The sequence below is a fragment of the Phocoena sinus genome, chromosome 16 (assembly GCF_008692025.1).
Source record: "Phocoena sinus isolate mPhoSin1 chromosome 16, mPhoSin1.pri, whole genome shotgun sequence".
Lineage (NCBI taxonomy): Eukaryota > Metazoa > Chordata > Mammalia > Artiodactyla > Phocoenidae > Phocoena > Phocoena sinus.
The window spans coordinates 73,596,704-73,624,445 of record NC_045778.1 but is presented as its reverse complement, the minus strand read 5'-3'; the positions used below and the strand labels follow the sequence as shown (position 1 = coordinate 73,624,445).

The following is a 27,742-nucleotide window of genomic DNA, read 5'->3' as shown; positions in this document are numbered from 1 at the left end:
CGGCAGGGGCCCCTCCTGGGCGGGCCGGTAGGGCGCACGGAGCGCGCCACGCGGCGTCTGGCCGGGAGGAGGGCGGCAGGGTGGGGGCCGCACGCTCCGGGGCGGTGCTGAGCGGGCTCCTCCTCCTCGCCTTCCTCCGGCTCAGCCGCCGCGCTGCCCAGCGGACCCTCCTTCCTCCCTGGGTTGCCCGCGGCTATGTTTAACCGCGCCGTGAGTCGGCTGAGCAGGAAGCGGCCGCCGTCAGGTAAGCTCCCTGGACCCCGCGTGCTAGGGATTGGGGCGCCCGCAGGGGCTGCGATGAACCGCCCGGGCAGGCGCTGCCCGCCCAGGGCATCCTTACTAGGCTCGGGCGCGGCTCTGCGATGCCGCACGGAGGGGAGCCCCGGCCGAACGCGCCACTTCTCCCTGCTCCGTCCAGCGCCCCTGCGGTCCCAGCCGCGGCGGGAGCGCAGAGCCCCGAGAGGCGCGCTGGGGAGGAAGTTTGTCTGAAAGGAGGAACAACAGCAGTTTTCTTTTTAGTGATGGTCTGGGAGAAAAAGGAGATCCAAAACACCTCCAAACTTTGGAGGTAGTATGGGCTCTAGATTCCGAAAGCAGAACGTCGCGCGAGTTCCCTCCCTCCCTTCGGGAGTCCTCTGCCTCCGCTGCGGGCGTTGGTGCGAATGATGCCCACGCGGCGCCAGGAAAGGCACGCCTGGACCCCAGGCATCCGACAGGGCTGTCAGGCCTTGGCTGCCAGACGCCTTCTGTTCTGCGCCGAGGAGCCGAACTATGGGGCAGAGAAGGAGGGTGAATAAATACCAGGTGAAGGGCACATCTGCAGTTAGCGCCGGGGAAGAGCCGACAAAGGATACAGTTTGGCTGTCACTCTGGACCAGCCACAATTTGGAACGATTTGATAGGACAAAGAACCCGTGGTGAAGATGAAACCATGCCCTTGATTCCAACCATCTTACCCTTTTTGCTCCTAATAGCTAAGCCCCTTTTGAGCGCTAATTGTGGGCCCGGGTCTGTGTTCACTCTGTTTTGTGAATTCTCTTTTCACCTTTAGGGCAACCCATTGAGATAGGCATTGTTCTCCCCACTTTACGGAGAAGCGAACTGAAGCCAGGAGCTATTAGGTAACGTGCTCCAAGTCACACTTAGGTGATGGAGAATCTTTCAAACCCAGCTCGGCCTGACTCTGGAGTTCAGAGGCTTTTCTGCTGCCTCCCACCCCGAGACGCTTCTGCTAGTACCAAGAGGCTGTACGTGTTGGCCCGTATCTTTTTTTCACCTAATGTATTTTATGAGGGACACTGTGGTGAAGAGGATGCACTGAAAGTAGGTTGGCTGGGTCCAGATCCCACCTCCACCACTACTAGCTGTGGAGCCTCTCTGTGTAGATAAGGATCCGCAAAATGAGAATAAAATACCCTTCTTTAAACACTAAATCGAAGCTGGTTTCTCATCCATCAAATTTTGCAAATTATTGCATTTACTATTTAGGACAACTCTAATAAAGTAGGACTTCATAGAGTTATAAATTGCTTATATTAGAGTTAGTGTTAGTGGTCATGTAAACCTTTCTGTGTTACCTGTGGGTCAAAGGATTCCCCTGTGGGCATTCATTTTAGCCATTCCTTATTGTTAGATATTCACAGGCCTACGGAGTGGTGGTCAGAGCCTGGACTCTGAAGTTAAACTCCTGGTTCCCACCGTGACTCTATCATTCAGCTACCTTGGGCAAGTTACTTTACCTCCGAGCCAATTGCTAAATTATTGGGAAATTTGGAAGCTGGTTGCTAAACCGTAGGTAGCTTGAAATTGGCTACCAGTGGCCATTTACACCTTGGAAATCAGCAGATGCTAAAAATCAAGCTTTTTTGTTTTTGTTTTTCCCTGGGAGAGCTGGTTTACCAGCACACCTCTGCGTCCGTTTTCCCATCTGTAAAGTGGGTTCAATAGAGCTGTGGAATCAAATACATGAACGCATATATATGAAGTCCCTAGTACAGTGCATGGCATTACTGAGTAATAATGGTTAGCTCTTATCTTTTCTGCCTTTTCCTATTATAAATAGAGCTGCTTTGAACATCCCTGTACAGTTTGCTTTTGGGTTGAAGTCTTCCAAATAGAACACATGAATTTTGGGACATACATGGTTTTGGGGTGCTGTTGCATGTGGGCAGGTTGTACCCCAGAAAGACTGGTGACAGTTTTAGGGACACCAGTGGAGTGTACCTCTTTCAGGGTAACGCATTTTAAGTCTGATGAAATGTGGTTAGGTCACTGATAGAAAGATCAGTAGCTAAAGATCATGGATTGGTATTAAATGCCAGACTTCCAAGAGCCCGATTTCTTTATGATTTTTAGGTTTAATGTCTACCCCCTGATGGGAAAGGACAAATGAGCCCCTGCCAGTTTGGTCATCACCACCCAGCAGTGAGAAAGGGGGAATGTGGGCCCCGAGGCAAAGGCACTGGGAAGCCAGCCAAGTGACCCATGGGACCCTGGACTGATTTTTGTGTGGTTTTTTTTGGTGATTTCGAATTATTTTTCTTAAAGTGGCTCTCCAGATTGTGTAAGTTTCTGGCCCCACAAAAACCGGATCCATCCCTGCTGGACCCTGATTTGAGCATGGCTGCAGTCCTGCCTCCCAGCTCCTTTTACTCCAAACCTTTCTTGCTTTTCTGCAAAATCTTATTGGAAACAATGTCTTTAAACTGAGGTTTGGTGCTCCCAACGCTTAATTCCAAGTTTCAAAGTGCGATTCAAAGGGCAAATATTCTCCTTCCTGAGCTTTCTCAAAGTGTGTTCACGAACCACAAGGGGGTGGGAGTGGAGGTGGGCTCGACAAAATGCAGCTTTCCAGGCCCCCCCCAGACCCCGCCCCGTCCCGGATTCAGTCCTGCGGACCCGAGGTGGGAGGGAGAGTTGGCTGCATTTTTGACAGTCGATTCTTACGCCACTTAAGTGTGAGGACCCCGCCAAGGATTCTGTGCACCCACCCTGCCCCCCACAGCGACTTGCACTGTTGATGGTAAATGGGATGCTCTTCGCTTGAAAAGCAAAGCCAGAGCCACGGCCTTCCACCGCCCCCTGCGAGCAGAACGCGGGCTGAACCGCCAGGGGAATTCCCCGCTCCCCCGCCCAGAGCCTGTTATACATTATCCCATTAAACCTCTGGGACCAGTTTCAGATTTATGGCAGGGCTTAAGTTTTTATTTAAAGATGACAGTTGACATACAATTTAATGGCCGGCTTGGCTGCTGGGGGAAATTTTCCCTGCCGAACATCACTGAGCCGGGCCTTCAGATTCAGGGAGAACGAAGCGGGCACAGAGAGGCGGGGCTGAGCGAGGGGCGTGGTTTATACCCGGGTGGCGACCTGAACACCACCGCGGGCAACTCGCGGACTGGTGGGTGCCGGGCGCTCGGGGTGCTTTACTTGCCTTCACAGACTGTATGATGTATGAACTGATGTCTCCTTTACGCACTGTTAGAAACTGTGGAAACCAGGCAGGTGCCTGGCTGGGCCATTTCCTAGGGCTTTCTGGGTGAACTGAGTCATTTCCCTCCCTGGGGTTGAGTAATCCCCTCGGCCCCCTGCCGCTGGGCTCTGGGAACTTGCTGTTTAAATTGTACTAAATTTACGCTCACCAGTTTCTTCTGCTTCCCCCAGATAGCTCTCCACGGCAGCAGCCCCGGGGGTGGCAGCGGGGGCCCAGGCAGGCGACAGAAGCAGCTCCTCGATAAGAGCTGTCAGGAGGCGCACACTGGAGCCAAACAGTCCCTTGCAGACTTCCGGGGACCAATTTCCCTTCCCAGTAGGTTCGCATCTCTCGAGGGCCCCGCCGAGTGCCTGTGGGTCGGCTCTGCTGTCCCCGCTCTGTGGTGGGCTCAGGGACCCCTCATCTGGCTTACCTTCTCGCTCAGTCCCCCCACTGCCCACCCCGCCCTTGGGTGGCTGGACATTCCCACCTCTGTCCTGTGTCCTCTCCCAAAGCTCCAGGAGGCCCGCTCTTCCAGGCCTCCTGCCTCCCTCTCTGCACCTGAAATGCAGCCTGCGCATCTTGTCTCTCCTCTGACAGCTGCAGAGCCCGCCCATTTCAGAAGGGACAGACCAGGGGACTCAGATCTCTGACCGAGCCCAGAGCTGCCTACATGACCTCACACAGTATCCAGTGTGTCATCTTGCTTGTGTGTATTTAGAGAGTGAGTGTGGAGCGGTGGGCTTTTCTCTTTCCTTCCTCGCCTCCCTGCTTCTCTGCTCCACTTCCTTCCTTCTTTCTTTTCTTTCTCTCTTTCTCCAGTTGGGACATTAAAAACCAACAACACCATCATCCACTGTCTTTATCATCCCACAAATGAAGGATGTTTTAACACCCCAAATAGGAAGAGAGAGATAATCTCACGTAAAGAACTTGTCCTGATACACAAGAATCTTCCAGAGGCTGTTGCTTCTAGGGGAGAGGCTCTGGGTCGCTGAAGGGCAGGGGCGATAGGAAGACCTGTCCCACTGTGCTCCCTTGTGTAGCTCTTGTCTTTTGTACCCTGTAAATAAATGTAATTACCTACTTAAAAAAGACAACCCAGTACTGTCCCACTCGATCAGCACAGCTCACTTGGTAAATACTTCCTTCTGCTTATTCTCATTCTTTCATGGACCAGTGAAGAAAACTTCATGGCAGTGTGTGGCATTGCAGCCAGATGCCATCTGGGAATGCCTGGCTTCATCTTCTCAATTATTTTTAATTTCCCTGAGAAAAAGCACCCGCCTTTTATTTCTTGCGTCTTTCCCTGCCCTTCCCTTAACAGCCTCTGCAGCCAGACAGCCTAGGGTTGAGTCCCAGCTCATCGACTTCCTGGCTGTCCCCTTTGGAGCAAGTGATTTAACCTTGTTGTGCCTCAGTTTCCTCATCTGTAAAATGGGCCACCGATGGACCCAACCTCCAAGGGCTGTGAGGTTGAGATGGGATGTAGTCAGTGTTCAGTAAATGCCATCTCTTTTTACAACCGTCATCCTCCTCTCTGTTTTGTCCCCCGCTCAACCTGATAATCTATCAGAAAACAGCTATCACTATAAATCTATACAAGAGTGCCCGGCACTGCAGACCCTGAGGAAGACACAGCTCTTACTCTCAAGAAATACACAGTCTACCCTACTGACACCGGAGGGAAAAAGTTACTTATTTTCCCTGAGGTGGGGGCCAGGGGAGAGCAAGGGCACATTTCCGCATAAGTCAGGTCCCAGAGGAAGCATGGGGGCTTCTGGAAAGTGAGAAGAAATATGGACAGGGTCTTCACTTTCACCTCCAGAATTGGGCTCCTGGGTAGTTTTTATTTTTTCTGGGCCTTTGCCTAGAAAGTGAGGATTCTCGGGAAGCTACAGAAGACAGTCTGGCGTCCTTATTTCCTTCCCTCTGGTAGAAAGTGGAAACTGGGGCATCTGTTGTTTAGTCCACTCAGAAGAGGATGTTGAGGTTTGCTTTTCCTCTGGATCCAAAAGGGTGCTCTGGAGCCCCACAGCCCCCGTCTGTCTCGCACAAAGCGTCTCTGAGAAGGCAGCGGAGACCTCCCCAGGCAGACCCCAGAGCATGGCATGTAAGGAAGGGTCCCCACCCCTTTGGCTATCAGATATGCCCTCAGCTCACCCATCGCTGGGTGCTGGCGGGCAGGGTAGAGGTAAGGGTGTGTGTGGTGCAGCTGCAGGTGCACAGGGGGCCCCTGGAGGACTCGGCTGAGCAAGTTGACTTTTTCTGAGGCCTCAGACCTCGTGGGAAAACTGCCATGAGGCCGTTTCTGAGCCCAGCTGACCTCTCCAGCCTGTTGGCCTGCTCTGGTCTTTGATGCTTGCTATCAGTATGATTATTTCAGAACGATTTTATTTTTATTTTCTGCTAATGGCAGTTCATGCCAACCTCCCTACCAAGGGAATTGCATGCCTGAAGGCTCATTATTCTCAGAAGCTAGATACTGGAACTGATAAACACTTAAGTAATATTTAGATAGAGGGTTTCCATGACCCAGTTTCTCTGGAGCCTTACATGGATCACCAGTTGTGAAAACGGATTCTCTGCTTCTAAGTGGGATGACTTTTTAAAAAAATGTGATGTTTGATGTGATATAGGTGATATGAGGTTTTAAATCAGTTTTGTGGGGTGTGTACTTTCCCTGATTATTTTAAAGGAGTATGGTGTATGTGTGTGTGGTACCAAACCACATTAGAATTTAGGGTTAACGTTTCTGCCTTTTCCCGGGCTTGAATGTTTAGTTTGTTTTCTTTAATGTGCTGTGCTTTTGGGGGGTGCCTTTGACAAACCCTCTGAGGATGTAAGTTGACTCTGCTATTGAGGAAGCTGGATATTGAGAGTTTACTAAAATCTTTGACTTGGGGAAATTGTCTATGCAGGACCATTAGCCAGACCTTCCTGAAGACTAATAGCAGGAATTTGTTCTGATGAGTGTTAGAGATGCCTTCTGAGTATGGATTTCCAAGGAATTAATGTCTGGAGAAGGTCTCTGTTAGATATGACATCATGGCATCTATAAATAATGCATCACACAACGTGCTGCAAGCAGCCAGCCTCAGCCCTCTGTACCTGGATGCTGTGCCGGCTTTGAAATGACAGCTTTTACCACACAGAACAGCGTAAACGTAAATGGAAAGCGTCTGCCCGTTGTGCTTGTGTGCTGGATGATTCTGGCCCAGCCGTAGGTGGGTTTTTGTCTGCAAGGAATTGGACTCTTCGTTTTTGCAGTCTTCTCACACATAAGTGTTATCATTCTTGTCAAGGCCGTCATGTTCTGGCTTCTGTGAATGTGAAGATCAGCAGATATCAGAACTAACAATGGCAGCCCATTGACCTGGGCTCTGCAGGCAGGACTACCTGGGCTTGGACCGTGACTCCCCGTTTCTAGCTGGGTGCCCCTTGCGAGTTACTGTGCCTCCGTTTCCTCATCTGTGAAGTGAGGATAATACTAAGCACATCTGAGGGTCGTTGTGAGAACAGAATGATTTAACCCATGGAAAAAGCTTGGAATAGTACCCAGCACACTGTGAATAATTCGTTGTCTTAGGAAGCCCTTACTTACATGCATCGGAAAATAGGGGAAGTCTACTTGTACCGACGAGGATCCTGAGAAATGGAAATGCCTCAGGTTAGGGGGCAGTCTCTCAGGGCATTGCCAAATGGAGTGGACCTCTGCCAGTCTCATTGGAGGTTGGGGATAATGACTTGGAAAAGAGAGACATCATTAAGTGAGTGGAGTTTGCAAGTGTTGCTCTAACTAGAGATATCTATCTATATTGATACCAATCAAGAAGGATTAAAAAAAAAAAAGGCATAGCCAAAGGCCTTAATCAAAATTCAAAGACAATCCGGAAGTCTTGGCAAAATTCAAGTCAGTATTTCTGGAAAAGTGAAAACACATGGCAGTAGAGTTTGAGTAGAAGATTCCTATAGTAAAAGGACTGCTAGGGCAGAAGGTGAGCAGAAGGGCAAGAAGAAATTTCTCTTTATCCGTGGCACCAAAGCCGAAACTAATAACCATGGCTATGGAGATACTTTCTGTGTCTTGGTATGCTTTCTGGGCCAGCCCTGAAAATTCTGTGCCTCTGTAACAGTGTCAGCCATAGATGTATTTCATGACATTGATGGAAGGGAAATGGTAGCCTAGGAGGGAGCTGAAAGGAAGGGCCACCCATCTGCAAACTCCTGTGTTCCGAGGCACCCTGGGGTTCCATAGAGGTGGTCCTGGTGGGGACAATTGCCCGCATATTTAAGTCCCAGTACTGGTTCCATCCAGCAGTTCCTTAGCTGGGTCACCTTACCCTCTGGACCTTTATTTCTCAGTCTGTTAAATAAGGAGACTAGATCAGATGAGTGGGTTTTGAGTTGTAAAACTTTTTGTTCACACGAAAGCCAGCACAGAAACCTAATATGCAAAATGACTAGAGTATGAAATAAAAGAGGGGAGTGAGGGAGCAATTGTCTCACGGTGGGGATGGCTATCTTATCTCTCAGTTAACCAGAAGACCTAGTTAACCAGAGCACTCTATTGGCTAAATGGGAATCCACCAAGTGTATTTATTTGCAAGACAGTGAGGCCGTGAAAACCCAAATGTGGTTTGGTTTATTATTGAAAAGAACATCAAGAGTTTTGGCATCACTACAGGCCAAGGTTGAAAAGTTATAGCCAAAGCAGTTGTTCTGCAATGGCGAGAGAAATTTCTGGCTACCTACGATTTTTCCGGAACAGCGAACTTGTGTCTGTAATTTATTTACTTAAGAGAAGATCTGCTAGGGGAGTGGAGTAAACTGTCCAACTGTACTCTTTGGGTAGAGAACAGGGAGTAAATCTGTGAAACGCTTGGCAGAATGAACCCTGTTGCAGAAATTTCTTACGATAATGATCTTTTAGTTTGATTTATACTTCATTGGGAAGAAATGCAGTGTTCAGAAGCTTGCCGTTTTAACATTTGCAAAGAGAGCAGAGAACTAATTTAATCTCCGCGAACTGAAGATTCACTTTAGAGAAGTGTCGGGTCCATTTGTGATGTTTGAGTGAGTTTGCCTCTCAAGTAAAGGAATGGATTTGTCCCAAACAACTCTCTTATGTGCTCCATCACCAATGCATCGTGCTTCTGCTTTATTTAGCCCAAATCAGCCAATCAGTGTATAGAACCCAGGTAGTTTTCCCAGATGCTAGGAGACCGAGTCTCAGCTGCTTGAGAAATTAATATGTTTGTTGACCTCCAATAGAACACAGTAGATCACAGAAGCTGAGTTACTTCCATGTTCGACATATCCTGATACAGCTTTCCTCCAAAAACATTTGAAACCATATGACCACCTAGCTACTTGCAGCAATTAATAGTCATAAGACTTTTAAAATTTGTCCTTTTAAAATGATTTGTTTTGCTGATTTCTTAATTTAAAGTTTATTTTCTCCCAGATTCAAACTTTTCTTTAGAGAGACATGTCTCTACTTTGAAAAAAAAAGAAAGCAGTGGAGAAAAGAAGTATTAGCTATAAAAATAGTTCACTTGATAAATCATTATTTTAAGGAAGCAGAGAGAAGAACTAATATTTTTTGAGGGTACACTGTGAGCATCTAGGTGCCTGATGTGTTTCCTCCTTTAATCCTTCTGATAACCCCAAGAGATAGGGGGATTATCTTCATCTTACACAGAGTTTTGCCCGTGTTCACATAGTTCGAATTGGCAAAACTGGCTTTGGAACCTGGGCCCATCCGAAGTGACGTTCCACGGATTTTCCCTTGACTCCAGGAAGGGGCCAAATTCTGTAGATGAGGTGTGTTTGTGTTGTTACTTCCTCCTTCAGGCAAGTAGCCAGAGTGTGTTAGTTGGAGGTCCCCGTCCCCTTTCCTATAGTCAAGAGGCTCTTTTTAGAGGTAAGAGTAAGAAAGTGCAGCAGATGTGCAGGTGCAAAGTCACTGATTCATTTAGCCTATGCCCTTTGTAACAGCGTCCCACCGAGACATATTGGAGCCTGAGAAGCACAAGGAAAAATCAGCTATAATGATCCTGTCTTTATTTAAATTTTTGGTATTTTGCTCGTTATGGAATTTTTTGCATTAATTTTGATTTTTCAGAATATTGCACGAAAACCTCATTTACCTGATGCCTGAGTTTTTTGGGCACCCCCTTAAATTTTGCACCTCTGGCCAGTGCCTCCCTTTCCCCACCCTAGTCCCGGCCCTGGTACACACTTTAATTTATGTACCAGGCAATGAGCTACCTGCTGGAGATACAAGATCAAGATGCAGAGGAGCTTTCAGACTGGTGAGCGCCGGTCGTGCAGTCACAACACAGCAGGATAATTATGAGACTGTGCACAGAACGTAATGGGGGAAGAGTTGCTGTTGAGTCAAGGTCCCTGGGAGGAGGGCTTGAGGGAGACTTGAAGGCTGCCTGTGGGTCAGCCAGTGGACACGTGGGTGGGGGAAGGATATATGGGGAGTGTTGGGAAATGACAAGTCCCTTCTTAACTCGGAGCCACAGTTTTCTGCATCTGTAAAATGGAGGGAATAGCAGCACGCCCTTCATAAGGTTGTTGTCAGGACTAGAATAAATTCACTGTGTTAAGCACGGAGAGTAGATTCTGGCATATAACTTACTATTACATCTTAGCCATAATGGTGATGATGATGATCATAATGCCTGTTATAAGATGACAGTATCTTTGGGCCACATACACAGTCTAAACTTTGCTTTGCAGACATCCGCGACAGTGATGGGAGTTCCAGCAGCAGCCACCAGAACCCCAAGAGCACAGACAAATGGGCGGCTTCTCTGGAGAACCTGCTTGAAGACCCGGAAGGCGTGAAAAGATTTAGGGTTTGACTTTTTTCGTTGTTCACTGGGCTGGACGCACATACCAAGAAGTTTAGAAGCCTGTGGGTGGAGCACAGGCCAGGTTTTAAAACTGTCTGGCCCAACTTGAGAAGCAGAACTTCTCACCTGTCATGACCAAGATGGAAATGCTTTCCTGGGCAGTCATGGAGCAGCACGGAGGGGCGTGCACAGACTGTTTCTTTCTTTTTTTTCTTTTCTAACTATTTGGTTTCACCAGGTCTTAGTTGCGGCAGGCGGGCTCCTTAGTTGTAACACATGGGCTCCCTAGTTGTGACATGCGAGCTCTTAGTTGTGGCATACATGTGGGATCTATTTCCCTGACCAGGGATTGAAACTGAGCCCCCTGCATTGGGAGCACAGAGTCCTGTCCGCTGCGCCAGCAGGGGAGTCCCTCTTTCTGGTTTTTATATAGCTGGATGGGAGCGGGGTGGGGTGATGAGGAAGAGGTACTGTGCTCATTGGCAGAATCTACAAAGAATTTCCAGCTCTGTGACACCTGGGAGGGGGTGGTCTGGGTCTCTCTGATGTGAAGGTTTGTTCACTTGTATGTTGGGGATTCTCAGGATACATATTAACAGAGTGAAAGAGGCTGGACATCAGCTGGCAAAGTGAAGATGAACTCAGAGAGGAGAGCAGGTGGGTGGGGAAGTGTCGGGACTGCCTAGAAATGGCCTGCAGAAACTCCAAGTGTCAGAAGAAGCACAGGTGAATTTCAAGAATGCCTTGTATCTGCCTGAGTCCCACTGACTTCTGTCTTTTAAGTCTTGGGTCAGGCCAGGATAAGCCCTGATGCTGTTGGTCTCTGTAGCAGACTCCAAGGAGCGGGTAGCAGGCATTTCTGGACATAGGACCACCATCTAGAGCACCGTCTAGATCTCGGGGAGAAAACTTTTCTGTGCACAGCAGGATAGCTGGCTGTGCCACTAAGCCCCCAACATCTGCCAAAAGAAAGCACACCTCCAGCTTGAAATAGTTTTCATTGTGGCATTTTTAGACATGCTTAGTATGTTTTCTTTTCTTTTGTTTAAAAAAATGAGCCTGATTTTGAAGGAATGTACTTTGTTTAAACACCGTCTGGAAGGAACTAACATATCTTCCACTTTAATTTACTTTTTGGTAATTTATCGTCAGTTGAGAATTGTGAGTAGATTCCTACTTCATTTTTACTCTTTTTCAGAGTGTCAAACCCTTTAAGTTCAAATGCATATGAAATTCCAGCTTTAACATTAAACATACACTATGTTTTCAGGGTGGAGCTTTTACAGGGTGAATGAACACCCTCATTTGTTGAATTTTGACTTAGTTCTTGAAGGGAAATGCATTATTTGTTTTTTAAGTAGAATACTGTTTGATATTTTTTCTTCTTTTCATCCACAGGAATTTTTAAAAAAGGAATTCAGTGAAGAAAATGTTTTATTTTGGCTAGCATGTGAAGATTTTAAGAAAACACAAGATAAAAAGCAGGTACTTCTACTCTATAATCACATTCTTGGTAATTTTCTTCTCTCCTTATAAAGTTATATTTGCCTTTCCAATAAATTTTGAAATTGCCTAGGGAAATCTGATCCATATTGGATTTTGGGGAAGATTTAAGCTTCAGAATAGCCTATGTGGTATTGATCAAATATTAACAATTCTTTTAAAAAGTGTGTTAATCTATTTTTAAAAATTAATTAATCTTTGGCTGCGTTGGGACTTCGTTGCTGCACGCGGGCTTTCTCTAGTTGCAGCGAGCGGGGGCCACTCTTAGTTGCGGTGCGCGGGCTTCTCATTGTGGTGGCTTCTCTTGTTGCAGAGCATGGGCTCTAGGAGCGCAGGCTTCAGTAGTTGTGGCACTTGGGCTCAGTAGTTGTGGCTTGCATCCTCTAGAGTTCAGGCTCAGTAGTTGTGGCTCATGGGCTTAGTTGCTCCATGGCATGTGGGATCTTTCTGGGCCAGGGCTCAAACCCGTGTGCCTTAACCTCTGCACCACCAGGGACGCCTTGTTAATCTATTTTTAAATGGAGCTGTTCAAATGGACAAATGTTTAAAGTAAAAATAATGATTTAAGTCATTGAGAGTTTCTCATCGAGTATGATTTCTTTTTCATGAATAAGTTGTGTGAATGCTTCCCCCAGAGTTTGACATGTCTGTGTTTTTTATGAACACCGTAAAGCAGATGTGTGGTGATAAAAGCACAACGCACATCAGATGGATTGTCAATTATTCAGTATATCTTTACGAAACACCTTGTAGTTGGCAGGCATCCCACGTAGAAAGTTTCTGACTGCTCTCCTGGGTGGAGGTGGATGTGTGCTCTTTGCAGGAGGTAGCCTTTAGCTCCAATGCCAACCAGATTTTCTGCCACTGGAGGTTGGGTGTTGGGGTGGTGGAGGAGATTATGGGGAAGGAGGCTTGTGGATTGGGTGTGTTTACGAGGCTCATGCCTGTGTATTTCTAAGAGGTTAGTGGCTAAATGCCTACAGGAGCCGGTAATAATGTGCACGAGTGAGGTTTTTTGTATGAGGCTGCAGGGAGTGGTGGGGACTGGGGCCATTAGGGGGTGGCCTGCCCTGCCTCCAGAGGCTGTAGCTGGTTGTTTAGCTGACTTTGGCAGTGAACGCTTTGGGGTCTGTGGCCGTCTGAGCTTTCCCTGCTTTGGGTTCTACCCACCTAGGTCTTCGCTTGCCCACCCTTGCCCCAGAACCCTGAGGGACCTTGCTTCCTAAGGCATCTTCTCCCATCTTTAGTCTGATGCTGCCTGTTTTTCCAGAGAAGCTGGACATTTGGATTCTTATGTGAAACCATCCAGTTTTATAAATGATGGAACTAATTTTTTAAAAATGTAAAACCTTGCCTGCCAAAAAAAACATATCCATGGGCAGATGTGGCTTGTGGGCTGCCAGTTTTTAAGCCTCTGGTTCCAAAAGCTGGAATCCATGAGGCCAAAAGCCATTATGTGTTTGCAGAAAATGTCACTCCTTGGTTTATTCAAAGGCTTTTCCACCTCAGACACCCTTTCCCCAAGATGGAGCAGTGTGACCTTCGCCCTGTCACCTTCCCCTCTGTCGGGGCAAGGATGGATTCCAAGATCCCTTGAGCTGAACTTCCTAGGTCAGCCCAGAAAGCCATCCCGGGCATGATGCTGGGCATTTGCTTCCTTCCTGCTTCTTGACCCTGGATGACTTTATCTGAGCCCTTTGGGCTGGTGAATGGTCTCAGGTGTTGGCTGTGCCCCTTCAGGCAGGCATGCCCATTGCAATCCTTTGCCCCCAGCACCCAGCACAGGGCCCAGGGACAACTGTCAATAAATGCTGGCCTGGGCAATGGGTTCATCCGGCCTCACCCTAAAACCCTAGCTCAGAGTCAAGCAGGCAGACAGATGTCCATTTCTCTGCCTTCATTTGCGTGTTGGAGGTTAGAGGGGCTGACAGGTCAGCCAGCCACCCCTGCAGTGTACAAATCAGGCAGTTGAGGTACCCGCGCGGCTGAGCTGGGACTTGAACCTGCCCCATGAGCTGCCCAGTCGTTTTCACTGCACGTGAGGCTGACGTGCCCTTCAGTTCAGTTGAGTTTTTGCCAGATCTTTGCAGCGCGCCTGCTCGGGGCCAGGCCTTGTGAAAAGCATGGGTGACACACAGGGACAAGACAGATGAGACTCTTTAGGGAACAGGCCTCTAGAGGGGAAGCTGCTTGTTAAACAAGCCTTGGCAAGTGTGACGAGAACAGAAATGGGAAGTGCAGGATCCATGGGAGCACAGGCAGTGGGTGTCAGGAAGGTCCCTGGGGAAGTGACTCTCAAGCTGACATCTAAGTGGAGTTTGGAGATGGGGGGAGTGTTCCTGGAAAAGGGGACAGCCTGTGGGGAGGAAAGCCTGGAGAGAAGAGCTGAAGGAAGACCAGAAGACGGGAGGCTTGTGCTTGAGGGGTAGGCTGGGTCTGCTGTGTCTGAGACTGGGGCCACAGCTGGAGAAGCGGGGTGTCAAGGTGAAGCATGAAGTTTGTGGACCATTTATCTCTACAGTGAACTAAGGCAGTTGTGGGATTGATGCAAATCTCACTTTTGCATCTATTTAAATAAGACCTGTGCTGGTTGTTTTTTGTTTTTTTTTTTTCATTTTTTACTATCATTATCCAGCCAGATCTCTGGTACCTTGTATAATTTATTTATCTTCTGTACAATTTGGTTTTCCCTCTATCATGCAGGCTCTATAAGGTTTGTGATCTTTGTCTGTCTTCTCCCCCACTGGGACTGTGTGCCTAGGACAGTGCCGGGCTCGCTGTTTCCTTCCCAATTTCCACTTAGGTCAGCTGACACCTGAGTATCTGCCGTGGGTAGGGTCCCGCCCTCTCGCTCACCTTGAGCTGCAATTGCAGCCTTAGGGGTGGACTTGAGGGAGGAGCGTGCCATCCTTTCTGTTGGGGCTTTGCATTCTCAGAAGCTCCAAACAGTGGACTGGTGCTGTGTCTTTGCTGCCTTCCGTGGTCTGTGCTTTGCCCCCTGGCAGACAGAAAAGCAGCCCTTTAGTTTGGGAGGGTCTCAACGCTCTGTGTTTATGGTGGGGATGCTGGGGCTCTAGGAAGTTGGGAGGGTGATGCCTCCCACCCTCCCTTCCTGGGGTTGTAATTGCCAGGTGTTCATATTCCACAATCAGCTTTCAAAGCAGTTCTCTCCCTTTGCTATTTCTTTGTGGTTTAACATTTTTCTATGAAGAGCCTCTTCGCCATGAATTAGCATGTGAGATCCATCTATCTTTTAACATAAAGCAACCTTTATGTCTTATAAAACCTCAGAAAAAGCTCCAAGAAGGTGTTCATTCTTTGGCTGTCCCTGAATCATTCATTCACATTCATTCATTCATCTGCACATGTATTTGGGCCTGTTTACTGTGTAACAAGGATTAAGATGGATACAGCGGCTCGTACAGATTTGTAAAAACCAAACCGAGTGGGGGTGGGGAAGTGGTGGGGTGGTACATGTCTGATAATCATAACTCTGAGAGCAACTTGCACTGATATTTAAATATAATAGTACCATGCATTTTTATAGTGTTTTAGAGTTAACAGTTATGGGGGGAGGGGTCTGTGGTATTTATTAATTTTATTGTATTTATTTAACACTAAAACTTGATCCAGGGTTTTAGAGTGTTTGATGTCCTTATTTAAAGTAATCGTAAAGGTTTTTCTGAAAGGCTAAAACACCATCTTCTTTATTTAAAAAAAAACTACTTAAAAATCCAAAAGTGATGAGTGTTCCTTATATGAAAGTCATTCAGTTCACAAGCAGATGCAGTAAGAAGGGTTCATTCCCTCAGCACCCTCCAGGTTTCACTCTGTCTCTGGTTTGGGCTGTGTCTTTCTGACCTTTGACGTGGTCTTGGCCAGGTCCAGGCGGGACCGGATAGGAGCTCAGCTGCTCACGGTGTGGGCTGGGGTCTGGCATGGGCCTGCCCGGCATCTCCACTCCTTCCTGCCTCACTGTGTAACTTTCCGACGTCCTCTACTGTCTTCTTACTGTAACCAAGGTTTCACTTACTTTACATCCCTGTCTACTGCATTTTCCTTATTAAAACTTTATTGTTTACTGTTTGCTGCTGAGCCAAAGAGGATGCTATGATTACATTTTTTTCTTCTTGGACCATTTTTTGCTTTTCTTATTTTTATACTCTCAGATAGCCCTTTAAAATGTTTCTCGATACGGTGTTACACAGGTCTCTCAGATCATCTCTGCAGTCCGAGTTCCCCTGGGGACTCCTCCCGGGGACCCCTGACTACCCCACCCACTGGGGCACCCCCCTGTCTTCCTTTGCCACCAGTGGCCATTCCCTCTGTCCCTCCCCTGCCTCCTGGACCCAGATCCTCATCTGTCTGGAGTCACTCCCTCATTTTGGTGGAGCATGACCAGCAATAGCTTCTTGAGAAAGGGTACATGGCAGGTAGACCTTTAAAGAATCGTATTGAGTGAAAATGTTATTTTTTTCCTCTTCTCCTGCGTCATGGATAATCTGATGGAGCATAGAATTGAATTCTAGGTTAAAACTCACTCAGAATTTTGAAGACATTGTCCCATTATCTTCCACTTTTGTTAAGAATCAGTATGTTACATGTAAGCTGTTTTGTTTTCTTTGCTTGTTCACCACCAGTATTCTAAAACTGTACAGTCACAGGCTTAGAGCGGGGTGAGGTTCGTTCATCGTGTGGGGCATTTTGTGGAGCCTTTTAATCTGGAAATTTGTAGTTCTGGGAGATGTTCTTATATTGTTATTTTTATTATCATTATTATTATTATTATTATTATTTTTTTTTTTTTTTGCGGTACGCGGGCCTCTCACTGCTGTGGACTCTCCCGTTGCGGAGCACAGGCTCCGGACGCTCGGGCTCGGTGGCCATGGCTCACGGGCCCAGCCGCTCTGCGGCACGTGGGATCTTCCCAGACCGGGGCACGAACCCATGTCCCCTGCATTGGCAGGTGGATTCTTAACCAGTGCGCCACCAGGCAAGTCCCCCGATGTGTTTATAAACTAAACATACCTCCAATCAGCTGGGTTGGGAGAAATTTGCTGGATGTCTGTGTGCGGAATTTCCCTTAACCCTTGTGTTCGGTTTGGCATCTCTTCCGTGCCCTCCTTCGTGTCTCTGTCTGCAGCTTCCCTGAGTCAATTTCTTTAGAGAAGAAAACTCCAGGCTCTCGGGGGTGGGGCGTGGATAACTGCTCAGAGCTGGTGGTCGGGACCTGGGGGTCTAATGGCTTCTTTCTGCTGCCTTCTTCATCCCTCCTGCCTAGGTTCCCAGATGCCCCTGAGTTCCTGCCATTTTGGGACATTTCTTTGCATCCCCAGCCCTGCCGCCTCCCCTCACCAACCTTGCAGGCGCCTAGGTTTCTCCTTGCTGCTCTCTGCAGAGTCATTCGCTGTCCCTCCATCTGCTTTCCATTTCCTGAGTCTGTTCTCAGAAATATTCTCAAATCATTTACTTGACATTTTCTTTGCCTCATTCTCTTTCTGAAGTTGATATTAATGAAGGTAGTGGCTTGATCCTTTAATTTCCTTATGTGTCCTGTCCCGTTGTCCATCTCTGGCAGAGTGATGGGGACAGAGGGGAATGGGCTGGCAAGATAAGCAAGACTCAGTGACAAGCAGGGTGCGGGGTGAGAGAGGCATTGGGGGATCACTGTTCCCGGCTTCCTGGAGTAGAGACGGCAGGACCCCCCTGCCAGGAGGGGCCCACTTCTTTCCTTGGCGTTAGGTGTGGGGTGTCTGTGGGACATCCAAGCCCACATTACTGGGAATCAGTTGGCTACATGGTCAGTAGCTTCGGGGAGAGGGATGGGCTGAGATCTTGGGAGAGTATGTGGTTAGGAAAGCGTTCGGCCTAGGGTAGAACTTGGGAAACCCCAGAATTTATGGGGGTGGGGGGGACAGAGGGACAGGAGCGGCCTAGGGCAGAACTTGGGAAACCCCAGAATTTATGGGGGTGGGGGGGGACAGAGGGACAGGAGCGGCCTAGGGCAGAACTTGGGAAACCCCAGAATTTATGGGGGTGGGGGGGACAGAGGGACAGGAGCTGGTGAAGGAGACAGAAGCAGGGAGGTGTTGGGGAATCCTGAGAGGGCAGCGGCACCGAGCAGGGCCAGGGGCCAGAGAGCAGTCCAGGAGAAGGACGGCAGTGGGCTGGCAGGGTGGGCGGAAGCCAGGGGCTGGGGAGCAGGTGGGAGGGAGAAAGTGGAGACACAAATGCACATTTTTTTCTTTTGAGATGTTTCAGTAAGAAGTCATTAACTATAGGGGGATGTGGGTAAAAGGTTTTGTTTTATTTTCCCAATGGAAAAATGTAAAGCACGCTTATTGGATAAGGGAGAGGAGGCAGAACGTGGAGAGGAGCGCTCCTCGGAGCATGGGCTGCCAATGCCTTTGCCTTTGTTCTGGGTTGATTTTTGTTTCTGGGACTGATGCTAAAGGGAATTTGCTTCTCCTAAACGTGCACTTCCTGGGAGCAGCGTTGGAGTGCTGACTTCTGCTGAGCATCGCTGTGGCTGATGCACTGCCAGGCGGGGAGGAAGGTCCTGGGCTTGCGGGGTGTCTGGGAAGCAGACCTGGGTGTACACGCTCCCACGGGCATTCCTCAGGTTGATGCCGGGAGTCATCACACGGGCCCAGGGGGGATCCTTTTCCAGCACCGTCTGGGGCAGGGTTGGGCGCTGGGCACGGCTGCTGTCCACAGCGGGGCAGCTGCTCTGGTAGAGTCTGTAGAGTCTGGTAGGAGAGCGGCTGACCATCTTTCCAGGTCACACCGAGGGTCCCAGACCCATGCGGCCTCACCAGTGGGGGATGTTCTCACCCTGTCCCAACAGGAGCTGCAATAGGGTTAACCAAGCTCTGGAAAATGTACCAGAATAACTCAAGAGACCCGGTTCTTCTTTTTTGCTAAGTGTTCTTGGCGTGGACACCAGGCCATCCCATGACCGGCCTGCGGTCAGCAGTCTCAGGGTTTCCCTTCTCAGTCACGCTTCCTAGCCCAGCCAGATAAGCTCTGCCCACGAAGCCGTCACTCTGAGTGATCAGTCAGAAATGAGGGTGGCCCTGGCCTGGGCGCCTCGGGGGCCCTGCACTCTTCCCAGAGACTCGGGGTGTTGGGGACATTCTGGGGATGCTGAGAGGCCCGAGGCTGATACACCTACAGGCCCCGCCTCCCCAGAACCTGCTTCCTGTCTTCCCTTCCGCCCCATGTCTAAGCCTCAAGCTACTCGTTATACTTCTTCTTTTCAGAACCACCCAAGACAGCCTGCATCCATCTGGAAAACTGTGTGTGTGTGTGTGTGTGTGTGTGTGTGTGTGTGTGTGTTCAGGGGGGAGGGAAGAAGGAGGGGAGGCCTAAAGTGATTTCTCCTTCCAGAGCCTCACATGGAGTTTGCTAATCTGACTGGCTGAAAGTCTACTTTCATGAAGTATTGTTAAAACAGGAAGTGGTTTTCCAAAAACGTTCCTTCCTGACAGATGGGGTGGTGGGAGGGAAGCTCATGGCTTCCTGGAGGGAGTGGGTCTTCAAGAGGCGGGTGGCCCCAAAGTACTGCCCCATCTGGTCTCCACAGCTGTCTCCAGGCCTGTCCCCTGGAGTAGCCATGTTAAGGCCCCGACCTGGACGGTCTTCCTGCACGTCTTGTCAAGGCTTTCTTTCTGGCGGGGATGGTAGGTGGTCAGGCCTCCATCTCGTGGGGTCGTTTGTCAACTAGTCCCGGTACCTAAAGAAGTTAAAGGACTGCTTTTTGCCTTCTTTCAAGCACCTGCTATTGAAGCCTTCTGGTGGTTTCCACGAGGCCAAAGGGTTTCAGAGCCTGGGGCTTCCTAAGCCAAGCTCTGCAGCACATGTGAGGCCCCAGGTGGGCTCTCTGGAGAGAATGGCAGTTTCTAGGTGGACCCCGAAAAGCCTCCTTGCATGCCCCCGCAAATCATAGCTCCGTGGCTCCATGTCAGAGGCATATGTTGTCTGGCTTCCTCTGTAGGGTGAGCTAATACTGAGGCTCTAATGTTTGGAGAAAAGCCCCATATTTGCCACCTGTGAGGTGCGAGCACAGGAAGTCAGAGAACATAGAATCCTCGGGGGACGCCCTGCAGGACCCCAGCACGGAGGCCTGCTGTGTTTAAGAGCGCCCGCCGTGAGAGCATCCCTGTACCAGCCACTGCTGGGTTTTGGTGCAACCTAAGTGCAGATACGCACACCTTTTCGAACTCCACTGACAAGCCCTCCCAGGGCAGTGCTTCCGTAGGGTTGATGCCTTCCGGCCCGATGGCGTGTTCTCTCTCTTGCTAATTCTCTCCCTGGAAGGCTGGCTGTGCATCGCCTGCTGGGAGGATAATGTATTGTGCAGAACTGAGCAGAGATGCCAGGCTTTGGAGTCAGATGGTCCTATGTCTCCCTGTAGGCTCCCTGGATAAGCCACGTCACTTCTCCCGCCTCTGTGTCCTTATCAGGGATGTGGCACTAACAGGAAAAGTGGCACTTCATGGGCGCCCAAGGGATTAAGGAAATGGGACCATAGTTGTAAAACACCTAACGTGTCTGGCACATAGTAGGGGCTTGATCACTGGTTGGGATATGTGTTCATGGTTTAACTTGATGTTTTTGTATTGTGGTAGGATAGACACGACATACATCTTACCACGCTGACCATTTTTTAGGGCTCTCGTGTTTACCATTTTAACAAGTGTACAGTTCAGTGGCATTATATACACTCACAGCGTTATACATCTATCACCACTATCCAGTTCCAGAACTTTTTCATCACCCCAAACAGAGACCCCTTACCCATTAAGCAGCCACTCCCCGTTTCTCCCTCCCGCAGCCGACCACTCATGTCTCTGTCTCTGTGGAGTTGCCTCTTCTGAATATTTCACAGAAATAGAATCATGTAACGTGTGGCCTTTCGTGTCTGGCTTCCTTCACTGAGCGTAATGCTTTCGGGGTTCATCCGTGTTGTAGAATGTGTCGGTGCTTTATTCCTTTCTACTGCTGAATAATGTTCCCATGAGGCCTTGATTTGGAGCAGTCACAGGATGGCTGTGGATGCTACCGAATATCCCTCACTCTGGGCTGGGATTCTTTCCAACATCATTTCAGAATGGATAGTGGTTTTGAGACAGGAGGTGTGGCCTACAGATGCATGGAAGGGGAGGGGAAGGGGCCAGGCCGACCGTGAGCCCCCCGCCCCCCGACCTCCCATCCAGCTCAGCTCTGGAGCCACAGCCAGATCCCCCAGGGCTCTTACAGCAGCGCTCCTTCTGGGCTCAGGCCGGGAAGGGCTGTGCTCGCCGATAACGAACAGGCTCTCCGTGTCTCCCCCAGATGCAGGAAAAGGCGAAGGAGATCTACATGACCTTTCTGTCCAGCAAGGCCTCTTCACAAGTCAACGTTGAGGGCCAGTCCCGGCTCAATGAGACGATACTGGAGGAACCGCACCCACTGATGTTCCAGAAGCTCCAGGACCAGGTAACCTGACTTCCCTACATGCACCTTGATTGGAAAACTGGCATATTTTTCCCAGCCTGGAAGAATTCAGTTAAAACCAAATGTTCGACACCCTAGAAGCCGTCCCACTCGTCCGGGCAGGCTGCGGCATGTGAAGGGGCCGTGGTTGGTGAAAGAGCAGGCTGGCCTGCCAGGCCCAGGATTTGACCCATTGGAGCCGCCCTCAGGCCTCGTTCCTCTTGGTCTACACGTAGTTTGACCGAGCAGGGTTATCTGTCTTCTCAACCAGATGAGAAGGGAGGCTGGAGCTATTTGAGGAACCCACACTGAGGAAGCAACGAGTGGTAACCGCTGAAGGTAGAAGCAGCCAGAAAAATCTAGAAAAGCAAAAGCACGTGGACTCGGAGTGGCGGGGAACCTGGGGCTTTTGTGCAAACATCGCCTCCTACTTCAGTTGGCCCCATAGTCCTCTTTGCCAACGTAGTCCACTTAAAGCAGGAAAAGTTAGGTTTAAAAAAATGGACCTAGGGCTTCCCTGGTGGTGCGGTGGTTGAGGGTCCGCCTGCTGATGCAGGGGACGCGGGTTCGTACCCCGGTCCGGGAAGATCCCACATGCCGCGGAGCGGCTGGGCCCGTGAGCCATGGCCGCTGAGCCTGCGCGTCCGGAGCCTGTGCTCCGCAACGGGAGAGGCCCCAACAGTGAGAGGGCCGCGTACCGCAAAAAAAAAAAAAAAAAAAAAAAAAAAAGGACCTAGAAGGGGTAAACTTTAGTGTTCTGGCAAATTTTCGTATGAGGAATGCCAGCAGTAAAATAGGCAAGAGGGGTGAAGTTGCATTGCAGAGATTTTTTTAGGCATGAATTTGCAGATGTGACTATTCATAGCATGCTCTGTTCTTATGAAACGTTGTATGCACACATGTGGACCATGGAACACTGACAGATTTCAAACTTCTGCTGGCCCTGTTCTTATTGGGGAAGCAAAGGCCTTACTTGGCACACAAGTGGAGACCAGCTCTTAGCTTAATTCAGCATTCCTCCAACATGAGCAAGCCTAGAGCCACCTGTTGTTAAAACAGAAGCTGGGCCCCACCCCCAGAGTTAACCGGTGGACTTGATGGTTCCCAAGTGGCTTGAGACTTTGCCGTCCTAACAAGTCCCCAGGTGATGCTTATGCTGCAGGTCCTGGGACTGCACTTTGAAAACCACTGGCCCACGGCAACAGTTGGCAGTTTTTTGATCACCTGGAATATGCACAGAGCCCAGAGCCATGTCCCAGCATGCAGAAGGCCTCATTTGCTCAGCATCAGATAGAAAACAAATAGGTAGAAAATACAAATATTAGCTTGAGAAGGTTTTCCAGTTGGTACAGTGGCAAGTGCAAATTCCACATGAATTCTAAGTCAAATTTGAGTGTTGAAGGGACTCCAGTTAGCATGGGAGACTTGCTGAGGGCTTCCTGGAGGTAGTGATGTTGAGCCAATGGGAGGGATGCTATGGACATAGATTTGTGGAGGGAAAGGGATGCATGGTTAAAGGCAGTTCTTGTGTCTGTAGCCACACGGGGGTATCTGCCCCACCTGGACCTCAGAATCTTTTACAAACTTCCTGGGGTACTCTGAAATGCAGCCAGGACTGAGAACCTGCACTGAAGCCCCTGTGTTCTAGGTATTCTCAGTAAGAACAATATCTACCCTTCAGGGGTGCCCTTCTGTGCCCCCTTGGCATATATTATCTCATTTAATCTCCAGTGAGTAGTAGTATTCCCATTTTGATGATGAGAAAAGCAAGGTTCCAGGAGACTAAGTGGTTTGTTAGCACAAAGTCCCATAGGTACAGGGCGTGCTGGAGGCCGATGCACCTGCCTTCAAAGACTGTACTCCGCACACACTCACAGCCTGTGCAGCTGTCCCGCCCTCGTGGGCAGCCCCTCATGGCTCCTCAAAGCCGCATGAGACCGGTTGGAGCAGAGGGATTGCCACGCGAATACAGTCCTTTTCTGGGATCGCAGAAGGCAAGGTAGCCGCAAGGAATGAGGTGGGCTGCTGTCTCTCCACGCGGTGGGACAGCTCTCCTGTCCCACCAGCTCTCCTTGTGTTAGGCCTGCGACACATCTCAGAATGGAGCTAGGCCTCTGTGACCAGGGCACCCCCGTTGGATTCAGACTGTGGGAGGTTTAGCTGGTGCAGAAAGGAGGAAATACAAGGGACCAAGGACAATTTTTTTAAGTGACAAAATATTTTAAAAATAACTTTTATTAAGAAAAACTTTTATTGACCTAACTAGAAAAATCATATATGCTCAACAAAAGAAACTTGGGAAACCAAAATATAAAGATAAAAACAATTCATAATTTTATGCGTGGAGATAGCATTTAATGTCTAGACTTTCCATCATTTTTTTTCTATAAATATGAACGTGGACACACATCTAACAAATGTGGCACAATGCAGTTCAAAGTACTTACTGCAAAGAAAATACTTTTATACCCTGTTGTTAAAAGTCATTTATTTGAGGGGAGGACAGAGGTACTAACTGTCTTCCTCGGGCATAATTGGGTGGAGAGAAGGTATTTGGAATCTGAGCTGAGTCCACAGTGAGTCCCTGCGAAGGCCTCTGTGTTCTCTTTCACTTCAGAAACCTCTGCCTCTTGGGGCCCTTGCTGGCAACTGTCAAAATGTATGCTCAGCAGAGTCTATGGGTCTCTCTCCCCGAAGGCCCTCACAAGAGCCCTGCTTTCCTAAGTGAAGGAGAGTGAAGCTGAGGGGAGCATGTTTAGAACCACAAGATTTCACGTAACTTAAAAGCCTCCTCAGCGGCTTTGGCTTCGTTGAGCACCGCTTGGCTTTATCGCCGAGCTGTCTGAGCTGGCTGTTTTCAGCACTGGCTCACCAGGAAAACTCCAGGGGCCTCAGCCCCTTCCCACGGCAGGCAGTGCCCCGAGCCCTGGAGGCTGCTGAGAGGGCAGCGTGGACTTTGGGGCACAGCTGGAGCCTAGAAGGATGGGAAGATCTTCCCTGAGCATCAGATGAGATGACCTGATATCCACGAATCTCATCTAAAGGAGAGCTTCTCAGGTCTTCATTCAGGTCCTGTTGATTCTTGGTTTACACACAGTTCTAACAGGTTCTGGTTTTTCAGTTCACAGCCCATTTGAAGTGCTGGTAGAGGCTGTGGAGTGAGGGGCAGCAAGAAGTGATGGCTGACAACCAGGGAGGAAGCAGAAAAACGATACTAAACACAAAACCACAGCACAGTGATTGGGAACCACTGAGCGTGGGGGATCTCACAGCCCCACACACCGCACTGTGTGCTACAGGATGGTGATGCAGTTAGTGATCCTAATGACCCCAGATTATAAAGCAAAACTTAAATTGTGGTCAGCGTGTTCACTGAAGAATGTGTTAGGCGTTTTTTTGTTTGTTTGTTTTTTTTTTTTTTTTTGTGTGTGTGTTAGGCGTTTTAATAAGAATTTCATCATAGGGCTTCCCTGGTGGCGCAGTGGTTGAGAGTCCGCCTGCCGATGCAGGGGTCACGGGTTCGTGCCCCGGTCCGGGAAGATCCCACATGCCGCGGAGCGGCTGGGCCCGTGAACCATGGCCGCTGAGCCTGCGCATCTGGAGGCTGTGCTCCGCAATAGGAGAGGCCACAACAGTGAGAGGCCCGCGTACCGCAAAAAAAAAAAAAAAAAAAAGAATTTCATCATAAATGATATCTTTTTAAAAAAATTATTCATTTGTTTGTTTGTTTATTTATTTATTTGGCTGCGCCGGGTCTTAGTTGAAGCACGTGGCATCTGCGTTGCAGCGTGCGGGATCTTTAATTGCGGCCTGAGGGATCTAGTTCCCTGACCAGGGATTGAACCCTGGCCCCCTGCATTGGGAGTGTGGAGTCTTAAAGCTGGACCACCAGGGAAGTCCCCATAAATTATATCTTAAGAGAAGTTGGGGGGCTTAAAACTTTGTTACCTGGAAAATTCATAATTAGAGAGACTGTTCTTTGATTTAATCCTGCTCTGCCAACGTGGCCCAGTTGTGTGCCCGGCATGTGAGGTAAAGCCAGGAGAGGTGAGGGTAGTACTGGGGGCATCTCCCTGGAGCTTTAGCCTACAGTCAAAGGCTGCTGTTGGACAATTTTAAGTTGTGGGAAGCAGGAAGGCGGAGGTGATCTTACAAAGAGCTGTTTTCTTCAATGGATTGCACTTCACTGCAGTGGCTTTTTAATCTTAAAAACTTCCCTGGGAGGTCTAGTTCAGTTCTGGTTGGTTTGCTGGTGTGTGAACTTGTTTTTTCTTTCATTCCTTTATGCTATAAATATCGATGCAGGGCCTCCTATGTACCAGGGACTGTGCTAGGAACTGTGTGTGCAGTGAGGAAATCAGCACCTGTCCACCCAAGAGGACAGACTAAATGCTAAGAAAGAGATAAAACAGATGACGGGTTAAGAGTGACTGAGAGGGGCCTATTTTGGGTCTAGTGGTCAGGGAGGACTCCTTGAAGAGATGCCTGAGATCTGAGTGGCAAGGGGGAGCTGCATGAGAAGACTTGGGGGCAGGACCTTCCAGGAAGAGCCAATGGCAGTTGCAAAGGCCCTGGGGCAGGAATCTACTGGGTCTGTGCCTGCAGTGGAGTGAGTGAGGGAGATGAAGAAGCTAAGCTGGAAGGGACTGGCCAGGGTTAGGCCCTGAGGCCATGGCAACCAGTTTAATTTCAACAGTGACTATTTATAGAATGTGCCGGCTGGGCTCATAAGGTTTGGTTCTCTTGAAAGCCGGGCACCTTGGCTCTGATCCCCAGCTCCGGCTGTGCCAGTCCCTCCTCAGCCAGTCAGGAGAATGCAGATGACTCGGTGCAGATCCATCTCTGTTCTAGAAACTCAGCTGTGAACCCACAGTCTCCTGACCATGGCTCATTGTTTGTACCCTGATGACCTAACCCCCTACCCCCTCCCTTACTCCTCCCTGCCCATCACTTCCTGGACGCTGAGCTCGGATTTACTGTCATTGTCACTGCATGTTAAGTAAGGCTGGAGGGGGAAGTGGGAGCTCATGTTCCAAGACTGCCTCCTTCTGACCCCAGGTGGGTCCTGTTTCCTGGTGTGGCTTCTGTGGCCTCATCGGTAACGTGGGGCTTTCGGCAAACACGGCTACCTCTCCAAGCAGCAAAGCAGTCCACAAGCCTTCAACGCCCATTTTATTAATTAATTTATTTATTTATTTATTTATTTATTTATTTTTGGCTGCGTTGGGTCTTCATTGCTGTGCACAGGCTTTCTCTAGTTGCGGTGAGCGGGGGCTACTCTTCGTTGTGGTACGTGGGCTTCTCATGGCGGTGGCTTCTCTTGTTGGGGAGCATGGGCTTCGGTAGTTGTGGCTCGCAGGCTGTAAAGCGCAGGCTCAGTAGTTGTGGCGCACGGGCTTAGTTGCTCTGCAGCATGTGGGACCTTCCCGGACCAGGGCTCGAACCCATGTCCCCTGCACTGGCAGGCGGATTCTTTTTTTTTTTTTTTTTTGCAGTACGCAGGCCTCTCACTCTTGTGGCCCCTCCCGTTGCGGAGCACAGGCTCCGGACGCACAGGCTTAGTGGCCATGGCTTACGGGCCCAGCTGCTCCGCGGCATGTGGGATCTTCCCAGACCGGGGCATGAACATGTGTCCCCTGCATCGGCAGGCAGACTCTCAACCACTGCGCCACCAGGGAAGCCCATGGCAGGCGGATTCTTAACCACTGCACCACCAGGGAAGTCCCAATGCCCCATTTTAAAAAATTGCTCCCTGATGGCCACAACCTTGTTTCCGTAGAGCCGACTTTTCTTTGACTTTAGAATTTAGCAGCTTTGAAACTTTGGCTAAGATGCCATCCCTCCCTAAGCCTCAGTTTCCTCATTTGTGAAATGCAGGTTATGATAAAGCAGTTGTGAGGATGAAATGCACTCATGTCTGTGAAACACACCTGGCGTGCAGCCAGCCCTCCACAGGTGTTAACTGTGCATGTCCTTTAAATTGTCTTAATGCAGTAGTTCTTAACTGTCGTGGGACATGGGGCAATGTCTGCAGACATTCTCGGTTGTCATGATCGGAGTGGGGGGGGCTTCTGGCACCTAATGGGCAGAGGCCAGGTTGCTGTCAAAACACCCTGCAATGCACAGGACAGCCCTGAGCCCCCCCACCGCCCCACGACCCCCTACACACACACGTATCTGGTCCAAAATGTCAGTGGTGCCCAGGTGGAGAAACCCTGGCTTAACGTAACTTTCAGAAATGTAGCAGAATCCACGTGCCTTACCCTCGCTAGGTCCCCACCTTTCAAAAAAGCACCAAATAATGTCTGTCAGTTTTCTACACTTCAGTGAATTCTGGGGAAACATTAAGGCGGAACCTCTTCACAGTTTACACTGTGCTTTTGTGTGTGCATCTTATCTGACTATCAAGTAGGCTTGGGGA

The 27,742-nt window shown here is 49.3% G+C and overlaps 1 protein-coding gene across 1 annotated transcript in view; it reads left to right on the top strand.

Annotated features, from left to right (window-relative positions):
* The first annotated feature begins 104 nt into the window (after window positions 1-104).
* Window positions 105-27,742, top strand: part of RGS10 (regulator of G protein signaling 10) — a 35,610-nt gene continuing 7,972 nt past the window's right edge. The window contains exons 1-4 of the mRNA XM_032609223.1: window positions 105-244; window positions 10,226-10,344; window positions 11,740-11,826; window positions 21,181-21,324. Coding sequence (XP_032465114.1) covers window positions 196-244; window positions 10,226-10,344; window positions 11,740-11,826; window positions 21,181-21,324 — 399 coding nt within the window. The 5' untranslated portion in view covers window positions 105-195. The remainder of the gene's footprint in view (window positions 245-10,225; window positions 10,345-11,739; window positions 11,827-21,180; window positions 21,325-27,742) is intronic.